At 44.7% G+C, this 11,393-nt stretch overlaps 1 protein-coding gene across 4 annotated transcripts in view; it reads right to left on the reverse strand.

Annotated features, from left to right (window-relative positions):
- APPL2 (adaptor protein, phosphotyrosine interacting with PH domain and leucine zipper 2) overlaps positions 1-8,683 on the reverse strand; it is a 51,220-nt gene extending 42,537 nt beyond the window's left edge. The window contains exons 1-2 of one of the 4 annotated variants that reach the window (XM_059186739.1): positions 8,439-8,683; positions 1,623-1,721 (exon numbers count right to left, since the gene is read on the reverse strand). In XM_059186739.1, the coding sequence (XP_059042722.1) occupies positions 1,623-1,721; positions 8,439-8,492 (153 nt within the window). In that variant the 5' untranslated portion in view covers positions 8,493-8,683. Of the gene's footprint in view, positions 1-1,622; positions 1,722-5,504; positions 5,599-7,447; positions 7,553-8,438 lie in introns of those variants that run through there. The other 3 variants (XM_059186738.1, XM_059186740.1, XM_059186741.1) reach the window with 3 other exon arrangements.
- Between the last annotated feature and the right edge of the window lie 2,710 nt (positions 8,684-11,393).

Genomic DNA, 11,393 nt, shown 5'->3' on the forward strand with positions numbered 1-11,393 from the left:
GGGTTTTAACACCAGTCCCAGTGAAGTTCCACTTGTATAATACATGAGCGATTGAGATTTCAAATCTGTATCTCCAGCCTGAATTTCAGATCTGAACCTTTAACAAGCTCTTTCTCCACTTTGATGTCCCGTGGACACCTCGCAATCAGCCTTTCGAGAAAGAATTATGATTGGCATCCCTGCCACCACACACACACACACACACACACACACACCCTCCATCTCTTCCTATGTGCTCCTGACTCTCCACCCGTCATTCAACTCAAAGACCTGGACATCATTCCGGACTCATCTTTCACACATCTGACCCTTTCAGGTCCAATCAGTCACAATCTGCCTCCTGAACATCTCTGAAATTCATCCACTTCTTTCCATTTCTATTGCCACTTTCCTTGTTCAAGCTACTCCAGATTTAGTAGCTGAGAGTTTGGACTTCCAGTTCCAGCTGACTTGCTCTGACATATAGTAATGGGGTGGACTTGGACAAGTCACTTGTCATTGGAATCCTTAAGTCTCCTAACCCATAAAATGTGCATGGTGCCACCAATACCCACCTCACAGAGTTTCTGGGAAATTTAAATGAAAAAATCCACGTAAAAGCCCTGAAATCATGTCCAGAAGCTATGCAATATTCAGTTGGATCTCGACTGTCACAATCTTCCTCCCTTTGGGTGCTGAGCACAATTTCTCTGGGTTAGGCAACCTCTTCTCTTAGCGGTACTAACACTCCCAGATAAATGTTTTCTCTGTTTCCCCACCCAAACATAAGCACTCTAATGGAAAGGACTAAGTCTTCGTCCCATAGACGATATGAATAAATGACTAATAAAACAATGATAACAATAAATGATCACATATGAATATTAAGAGTTATATGAGAAAGGAAACACATAATTATTAGTGTATATTATATACTGAATGTGATATTTCCTTAGAGATCATCAATGAAAGAAACATTGACACACACAGATTTAAGTCAGCAAGGAATCAATAATCAAAAGCATCAGCCACCATAATATTTTGATGTGCAACATAATGAATTTTAAGTAACTTATTCCCTTAGAATATTAACATACACAGGCACTTCTCAATCATCAAAAAAAAAAAAAAATCACTTTTGCTACTCAGCAATTTATTTTCCATTCTTTTGCAAGTCGGGGATATTTGTTCCTCAAAACAAAGAAGCCACCCGATAGTTTCAGAAGTGTGACTCAAGCCCTCTCAGAGGAAGCATGTGGAAAACCCTCTCTACCCTCCCGCACTGACATCTAAGATTCCCATTTACGAGAAAGACAAAGAGCATGTCTCAGGATACTGACCCTTGCTCATTCACAAATGTTCCGTTCTGGGGCTGAATTTTTTTAAGAATTAAAACCAGTGACGTGGTCCTTCTCTACTGGTTTTACTAGCTACAGGAAAATGACCCATTTTCTTTAGCAGAGAAAACACATTGTCCTCAGTTTTTTAAGGTGAACGGAAGTGAGGGAATTGATTCTGATTTTACTTACAAATTTTCAGTGGCATTGTTCTGACCCCAATTCCTCTGTCCCTTGAGTCAAGTTCAAGGTGAGGGCAGGAGGCTCCTACTCCCCTCCTCCCCGGGAGAGGGCAGGGCCGGCTACCTGGGCTCCATAGACGCGCTGCATCGCCTGGAGAAGCTGGTTGGTATAATCCGTGAGGGTGCCAGCATCTTCTTCAAACACACTCAGTAAAGAGCGAGTCTACGAGGAAAGAAGAGAAGTCCATTTATTCCTAAGTGGAAAAGTTACAGAGGAGGTAGAAACACACACACGTGCGCGCACACTCCTCTCTAAAATGGGGAAAGGAGATGCCTATTCTCCGGCTTTATTCTTTTACTGATAATACTAGGGAGGGTTGATTTCTGGAGCTTTAATTTAGAACTACATTCCTCATCCTTCAGACTACAATGCAGGGGCAAACTGAATACAATTTGAATGCTGGGGCCAGAGAAGGAAAGCCAATTTTTAGAGTAAGACTTGAGGGCTATTATCTGTCTCAATTTAGCCCCTACCTAAACACCAGGAGAGTCCATCTAATTGGGAAAAAAAAAAAAAAAAAGTTTAAGAAAAGGCAGCCTCTCCTTCTGGCCCATAAACTGAACAAGATGCCAGATCTGTCTGTTTACCTGGGGTGTGGACGCCCAGCAGTGCATCACCCCAACAGCTAACCGCCAGTCTGGTTTTCTGCAAACTTGGACATCTTGCAGGAATGTGTCACTCTTTCCTCTTAAGATACTACAGTCAATTTCCACATCTTTCGTCATCTTTTTATTCAGTTAATTTTAAACTCGTGGCCAGGAAATTTTGTATACCCTGGGTCCACCAGCAGTGGATCTGGGCACAAAACTGAAATTGCAACTTAACAAGAATGCTAGCTCCGTCCCTTCAGGAAGGCTAACTACTCAGTGCCCCAGAGCAGCCGAGCAAGGTCATTAGAGGGAAGGTGTTTCCTGTTGCTCTTGTGCACAAAGCTGGACACATGGAACACTGAAGAAATATTTACATGGGAGATGGTGTCTAAGTAAGTATTGAGGCGTCACGTAAGTGACCATATCTACTCAAGGGACTTTACTTAATGTGTTCAGCACAGTGGGAAATTAAAATATTATGTCAGTGATAATGGAGTCTCTAAAAATAACCCATTAGGCATAGAATGGATAGTAAATTATAGAAATGCTTTTAATAAGATAATATCAAAGCACTTTACAGAGAACAATCTATTAAGGCTCTTTATCTCCCTGCATACGCATTTCAATTCCTTCTTTCTTTTTCTAACCTCAGGTCAGAGAGCAGGGATGGACTTCAAAGCACCCTCAATCACCTGGGGGTTTGGATCATTCCGTCTCCCCTGGATTTTGTCTCCCAAACTCCAGTGTATTTTGCAGCAGGACACACTTATCCTGGCTTCGCTGAGGCCTTCAAGGCTAAAAAATACCTTCTGTGAGACCAGGGTCCTCTCTTCACTATCAATCCTTATCAACAGAGGGACCAGATGCAATGAATATGGAAAACCTAAGACAGGTTTTCAAGAGCTCTCAATCACAGCAAAATACCAGAGCTCATACAGTATGTCATTCGTGTGCCAGAGCAGAGTTCTTCAAACCTTCTAAAATTAAAAACAATGGTTTGAAACACGTTACCAAGCAATATTTGTCTTTAGTATGCGTATACACTCCAATTGTTTCTGTTCTATTCTGTTCCCTTCCACTTGTAAACAAAAATCAGGACTGTGGCCCACTGGCTCTCATAATGGATGCATAGTTGTCAACCAGTAGGTGGAAAACATTGGTTCCAAACTCTTCGTTCTATCTTTTTAAAACAGACTTTTTATTTGGGGGGAGAAAAAAGATTGTATCCATTCCCAGATGCACACATCTCGGTCTTCTTCCTGTATCTGTCAAAACAACGTGCTGGGAACTTGGATTCAGAGGTGATTAGACCCGACTCTGTTCTACAGGAGCTTAGAGCCCGCTGCGCCTCTTAAAGCATCTGGGATCCCCATGGGACCAGATCAGTCCTGGGTCCAAATTCAGGCTCTAACACTGCTGTGCAGGGTTACTGAAATAACAAACACACACAAAGCCCCTCCCAGTGTGTGATGTACAGTGGTAGCAGATGAAACTAATTATGAAAATAATGAATTCTGATTCCTTATTATATGCTGGACACTAAGGGCTTTACATGTATGATCTCATTTTTTCTGAGAACAGAGCTTCCTGAAGAAACAGAGAGAGCAGATATGGACAGGGCATCTCAGAGACTCAGAAAGGAAAGGAGAATGAATCTCTGTAGGATTTCACTTTAACACCACAGCAATACTTATCTGTACAGTTATCTATAAATGTTATCTAATAGGCAAGGACCTTCTGTCTCTTTGTATTCATGGTGTCAGTGCTGGAGGAGCTCACATTTTTATGATTCTGGTATCTTCCTTTGCTATAACTAACATGTCTAGGAAAATGAGAAGGAAAGAATGATACAACTGGATTGAGATCTCATTTTTCTAACTACTACTGATCTCCATTTAGTCGAGTCCTATTAATTGTTTTTAGAACTCTCAAGAATGAAGTAGGATGGAAAATGAGAAGAGGAAAAGAGAAGGCTTATGTCAAGGTCTTCCAGAAAGAGAAAAGAAAATGAACCCTCCCTTTTACTCTGTACCTCCTATGAGACACTGTGCTGAGCACTAAATATTTACTTCATTTAATCCTTCCAACAACTTTATGAGGTAGGTACATGGATATTTAACCTTATGTTACAGATAATAAAACTGAGGCTCATCAAGGTCAAGAAAGTTGCTCAAGCTCCCACGGCTGGGAAGCAGCAGGGCTGGGATGTCAGTCTCGGTCTGATGGGCACCAACGGCCATGCTTCCTCCCCTGCAGGAGGCTGCATCTGTCACCCAACTGGCCGAGCTGTATCAGTGGGCATGCGCTGTGGTCCCCAGCCCAAGTCCTGCCTGGAGCCAGCTTCCCTTTGGTCATCCTGTCACGCTCTTGCCTATTAACTGCCAAATCTTTATCAGCAGCATTTCATTTGCTCACACTCTGGACATATTTACCGTGACCACCCACCGACAGGAGCACGGGCAGGAAAAATCCAGTCTTTCTAAGTAGGCCAGGATCACAACTGAAATAAACCTACCCAGCTATCTTAGGCACTGTTTTTGATACCTATGTTATCAGCTCCATATATGCTTGAATTCATATCTGAAGCAACGGGAATGTTCTATATCTGGAATGTAAGGAATGAGACCAAGGACCAGCTGAAGGTACACCAGACATCAAAGATTCTACTTAAAAATCCGAAAGACCCTGCTGCCTATCACTTGTAGGTAACAGCAATCATTTATGGAGTTGTTATGACATGAAAGACATGGGAAGGCACTGTACACATTATTCATTCTTCATAAGAATCACATTAAGTAACTATTTTTATTCTAATTGTACACATGTTGAAACTCAAGCTCAGAGAGGTCGAGTAACTTGCCTAAGGCAACAATGTCAGAATTAGGATGTCAGCTCCATCCTTTTCCTACTACCCTATACCTTTAAGAGTATGCCTAGCCAGAAAAACCAAACACACTAGGGCTACAGCCTCAGCTCCACATTGTCCCTTCATCTTAAAGAAACGGGGTGTTCCCTACTAAAATAGTCCTAGACATTTTTTATTCTCCAGAATAGCATCTGACCATATAATGGCACAATTTAAGTAACTCTGATTATAAAATATACATATTATCCTCCACAAGACCTAACCGCAGGTTGTTCTGAGGCACCTTGTTTGAGTAAAGAAAGCCCAGTTTGGTCAAGGAGGGCTGTTCCCAGTCGGACCACTCACTGCATGATCTCAGAACTAAGTCTTTCATTTCTCTGGGCTTCAGTTATGCCAACTGCAAAGGAAACACACACACGCACAGAGATCAAGAAAACAGTCAGCAATACTGCTTTTGTCTTCACCTTATCTCAAAAGCGGACTCCTTACACAAAAGCCACTGAGCCCCTGAAGAAGTCGGCGCGGCAGCTGCTCAATGCTGTGTTTGTGTTCCTACCACAGCCCATTCACACGGCCCTGGCACTGCTTTCCTTATCTGTCTCCCGGGACAGACTGTGCCCCGTGGAGGGCAGGCACTCCTCCTACCTTGTCACAATATTCCCAGCACCTAGCGGCGCCTGGCAAGGAGTGGAGGCCCGCGACCGGCAACGGAGACCAGTCAGTAACTTTGTCCCCAAAACATTCTGCCTCTCACATATCAGAAATGTGTAACCAGAAATGGTATGTGTATGCACACACCAGTCTTCCATACACTGTGCAGTGCTAAAAAAGGACAAAATGAATAGATGTGTCTAAGGGCAGTCAACTGCTATTCAGCTCTTCTTGGGTCACTGAGTTCAGTTACAAAAGCGTTTGTGTTCACTTACTGAATCATGTGCAGGTTGCTGCAGCAACCCTCATAACTTCTCTTCAAAAAACCAGAAGAAACAAACAATAGATGGTTTCTTAGGATCTTTTCCTTTCAGTGAAACACTGTAGATCACCGATGATAGAAATGCCAGGTGCCAGGGAGCGTGTGAACAACACAGGCTAGCCTGCCTGGGTTCCAATCCTGGCTCTGCCATTGCCATTGAGCAAGTTATTTGACTTCTCTGCCCCTTGGTAATTTTCATAGGAGACCTACTTCAGACGACTGTTGGAAATATAAAGTGAATTATTATAGGCAAAGGATTTAGAATAATGTCTGGTGCAGAAAATGTACATGTGATATAGGTGATTGCTATTGTTTTTATTCTCTACACATGAAAGGAATCAGATTTGCTTTCCTCCAGTTCCAAATCCATGGGTTTCTGCAAGAATAAGGTTGCTTTAGGGACACACTCCATATAAGACTGCTAAATAAATATATTCTGATGACTATCAAAGACCTTGAAAGTTAGCTTCCATTGCACCAACCTCATGAAGAATCCTGGTCGGGTGACACCTAAGTCCCCAGAGCAGTAACAATTCCCTACATTAAGAGGAACATTACATGGGAATGCCAGTGCCACCAGACCTCCTCTTCCACATACAAGTTCAAAGTTATAAACCATGCAATATAATTTTAAGCTTCTAAAGCCCCTTAAAGATCAACTGCTCCATTTGCCTCATTCTGCAGATGAGAAAACTGAACCAGCGACAGGGTGCGGATAAGTGACTTGCCTCAGTCACATGATAAGTCAGTGGCAGAGCAAGAATTAGGATCCAGTTTTCCCAACTTGTTTGCCAGTCCTCCCTCTGCTTCCTCCCAGCTGAGCAAACCCTGTAAACCACTCAGAAATGGTGCATATTCACTCATGTGACAGTCAGAAATGCAGAATGTGACTTCTCAGTGAGGGAAACATAGGACAATCAGTTAGTGCAACCTCTCTGACCAGGCTCAGCCATCATCAGGATCGGTTAGGAAAGCAATATAGCTTTGCACTTCCAGACGAGAAAGCAAACAGAAATCCCTGTCCCAAACGGTATCCTTAGAAATTCTAGATTATTATCTTCATATCTCACATGATGTGTGGGGACGGACAAAATGACTCCTCCAATGGGCTTCAGTCCCATTAAAATGCCACAGGTCTAGAGCTTTCAAAGGGGTCTTTAAAAAGTCAATCAGAGGGACGCCTGGGTGGCTCAGTTGGTTGGGCGGCTGCCTTCGGCTCAGGTCATGATCCCAGCGTCCTGGGATCGAGTCCCACATCGGGCTCCTTGCTCGGCAGGGAACCGGCTTCTCCCTCTGCCTCTGCCTGCCTCTCTGTCTGCCTGTGCTTGCTCTCTGCCCCCCCCCCTCTCTGATAAATAAATCTTTAAAAAAAAAAAAAAAAAGTCAATCAGAGCAGCAGATGCCAATTAAAAAAAAAAAAAAAAAGTCACAGCTTGCTCAAGTTTCTTAACTTGCCTACCTAAGGAAGATCACAAAGAAATGGACACAAGGCAACCAAGCACACTGCTGTTTGACTGCTGATTCTGAACTGGCAAGATGCAGAGTCCATCAAGAGATCATCCCCCAGAGTGTAATGTTCTAAGAAGAAAAAGGATAGGAAACGGAAAGGGAAGGAAAACAGGTTAATCTTACTCGAATTTTTGAGGAGTTGAGACACCCGGGAGGGGATAAAAAGACCGATTCAAATAAACTCAGGAAGATGCAGAACCCGGAGAGTAGATACGAAGCCCGGGCAACGCTAATGCGGAGCAAAAAAGTTGCTTGAAGAAAAGGGCACTGAATTATAAGCTCCCGTCACTCTGCACTCATCTGTTCTATTTACACAGTGGCTTTCATCTGCAGAGCTCCAAGGACTTAACTTCATGTCGAGCGCGCTAATGAAGTCCCCCCTGTGCGACAAATGGGGCAGGTGTTGTAATTTTCGCTTGACAAAATGGGAAAACCATTTTGGGAAACCATGGGAAGGTTACCGCTGGGAAAGAGAGCTGGGCTCTCTGCCTCCCATCTCGGCCCTAACCCCGCCAGGACCCATCGCATCAGCAGCGGCAGCAGTAGTAATAACTAAGATAGACTTCTTCTGTACCAGACGTTGCCGCTACCAACTTTACAGGCGTTCCCTTACTTAATTCTGACAACTCTGTGAGGCGGGGACAATGATCATCCCTGTGTTCCAGATGACAAAACTGCGGCACAGAAAAGCTATTTGTCCGAGGAACTCAGCGAAGCTGCGGAGCCCGACTTTAGGCCGGGCAGCGTCCGTTTCAGCTGACTCTGGAAAAGGGGTCACGACACAAAGACTCTGGCCGCGGGGGGCTTTCTCGGGTTCTCCAGCCCCGCCTGAGGGGTGCCCCTTCCCGGCCCCTGCGCGCACCCGGCCTCCACCCCGGAGCTCGAGGGGCCTCCCCGGCCTCCAGACCCCCGGGCGGGGGGACCGGAGCGGCGGGAGGTACCTGGGGGCTGTCCTGCAACGCCTCCTCCAGCAGGAGCTTGTCCACGGCGGGCATGGTGGCGCGGGGCCGGGCAGAAGGACGGAGGACGGGAGGCGCGGCCGCCGAGGGTGCTTCGGGCTGAAGCGACGAGGCGGACGCTCTGTGCCCGCCGCAGCCCCGAGCGCGCCCACGGCTGGCCAGTGACCGCCTCCCCCGCAGCCTCCCGCCCGCCGGCCCTCCTCCCAGCCCAGCCCTCCGCGGAACCGGATCAACAGGAAGTGTGGCGAGCTCGCGCAGCCCGGCCACCGGAAGTGTGGCGGCCCCGCTTCCGCCGCCCAGCGCCGCCCCTCGCCTCGGGGATAGCCGCAGAGCATCTAAGCCGACCGGCGGGCTCCGTGCGCACGGGAGGGTGCGAGGTCTGCGGTTAGGCAGCTGGGTACTCCACGCTGGTGGAGGCCCCGAACGGGGAACGATAAGGTTTTATCTATTTGGCGCCTACCCAGAAGACTTTAGAATCGAAGGGGATGGGAAAGAACAGATTTTGCCCCTTGGTCCCGCGCCACTGCTTTAATGGAGGGAAGAGCCTACACACCACTCGTCCCAGATAAATCCCAGTGCCCCCGTGGCATCTCTGAGCGCACCTACTTCTAGAAACAATCATCTGTGTTACTCAGAGGTAGCCATTGTGGAATTCAGAGCTATAGGATGGCTGGCTTCCTGGGCACTTGGAGACTCCAAGGCCATCATTCCCAGTTGGCCGTAGCCAGCACCAGCCTTTCCTGAACCGTTGTCTGACCTCCATGGGGAAATCATTCGGCATCCTTTTTCCCTGCCATATTCTTTCTTCTTGGGTAGAATCATGCCTACACAATGTTTCTTCCTTTTCCTGTGTTTCCTATCTCTTTCATGAGACTGTTCAGTTAATCTCACTTCATAAACTCCCCCAACTCTCCTCACTGAAATCCTCCTCCAAAGGTCAGACTTAAGCTCTTCCTTTCCCCTCTCTGGCCCCAGAGATCACCACCACAGCTAGATCCTTGATTAATACCCAAGGTGGCTTACCAGGTAGTGCTTTTTCTTTCTCTGTGTAGATCTAACTCAATACTCAATATCAATACTCAAATACTCAATACTCAAAATCTTAATACTGAGATGTGGTAACAAATACTTGTTTGCTGTTAATGACACACAACCCTTTTCCAATTAAGAGAAGTTCCCCCCCCCCATCCTTCTAGCCATGGGAAACGAACAGTTATTAATTGCCTGCCAGACAAACAATAAAGATCCTGGTGGTGATAAGAATAGTGTAAGATTGTACCAAGGGAAAAAAGTGCATACATTTTAATATGAAAATAGATGTTAAAAAAGACACAGTGCCCTCCATGATCCTTGAAAGAGCTCAGAAGTCTCCTTGGAAATCACCACAACATTTTTCATGTGCCACCTTATCTCCTAATTAAACTTACTTTTCCTCAAACGCCTGTATTCAAAATTAAGTGTTCTTACACAATGCCATTACTTTTCTACATTCTATTGCTACATTATGGGTAAACAGCCTCAGTGGGATTTCTTGGCAATGAAATATCATTTATAACATTGTTTCTTTGGGAGAATGCATCCCAAATCCAAAACAACTGAGTTACAAAGCCAACTCTAGGAATACAACACATTTGCAAATTGTTAATTTATGCCCTTCATTAGTTCATCTAATCATTTAATTAAATATAGACTGCTCAGTATTAAGTACTCTGCCTCCCACATATTTTACTGTCTTTACTATGCCTCTCATTTAAATTCTGAAGCCAAATATCCTCCTCTTCAACAGATAATCTGTGAAAAAACTATGTAAGAGGAATTTTTATGCAAACATGAGAAAAATTTTAAATGTTTGATGTAAAATTGTCTGTTTCTATTAAACTACTGTGAAGGTGAATTTCAAACATCTACCCACTGTGTCTGAAATCCCTAGAGAGCTGTGAGGTTGATGACAGGACATACAAAGATGGACAATTTAGAGTTTCCACGTCCTCTGGGGAGAGCAAGAATGAACTCTACAGAGCTGAAACCTTTTACCCATTGAAGATGAATGGGGAAAAAGACACAGGTTGTTTCCATAGACACCTATCTATGTCTCCTGTATTAAGCAGGGCTTTTTCCATTGGAAAGACAGAAATTGAACTCCAGTTAGTTGAAATAAAACATAAAATTCTGGGAGAGACTGAGAAGTAAGGAAACTATATTGCTTTGGTTATTTGCATGCCGAGGAGAATGCCCCAGAAGAGTGGGGGAAACTGAAGATATGAAAAGTGATATGACAATTGCAGGAACATGGTCCTTGAGTAGAAAAAAAGGAGTGAGATCCAAATCACATGTGATGGGGATAGAAACAGGGATAGTGTGTTCAGACTGATACGTGCGACAGTCGGTTGGTAGATTAAATGGGGAGGGTGAAGGAACTTTTTTCTGGTTGCTTTTATTTTCTCAGTAGAATAAGAAGCAAGGGTATCATAAAGTCATCTTGGGGCATGAAAAGATAAGACATAAGTATCAATACCCCCATTTTAAAGATACTACAACTGAGGCTCAAACAAATGACATGACAGAGCTAAGGTTCTAAAGGCCAGGATTCTGCCCACTATACCCCAAAAAGAATGGAGCCTTCTTGGCGGGAAGCCTAAGGTAAGTTGGCCCCAGGATCCCTCTCCTCTTCCCTCCCAGGTGCCCACACAGTGTCCTGACATACAGCAAATGCTTTTCAAATGGTTGTTGAATGAATGATTATTCCTGTTTTCTTCACCAAGACTCCCATGACCTCAGGCTTTCATTTGCTTTACCTTCTTCAGAGCAATCTGAAGAACCCCAAGGATGTTTGGAGTCCTTTAGGTCTTAGGGAATACCATGGAAAACAATAAAAAAAAAAGAGGGGGGAAGAGGGGCACCTGGGTGGCTCATTCAGTTGCACGACTGATCTTGCTT

The sequence above is a fragment of the Mustela lutreola genome, chromosome 8 (genome assembly GCF_030435805.1).
Source record: "Mustela lutreola isolate mMusLut2 chromosome 8, mMusLut2.pri, whole genome shotgun sequence".
NCBI lineage: Eukaryota > Metazoa > Chordata > Mammalia > Carnivora > Mustelidae > Mustela > Mustela lutreola.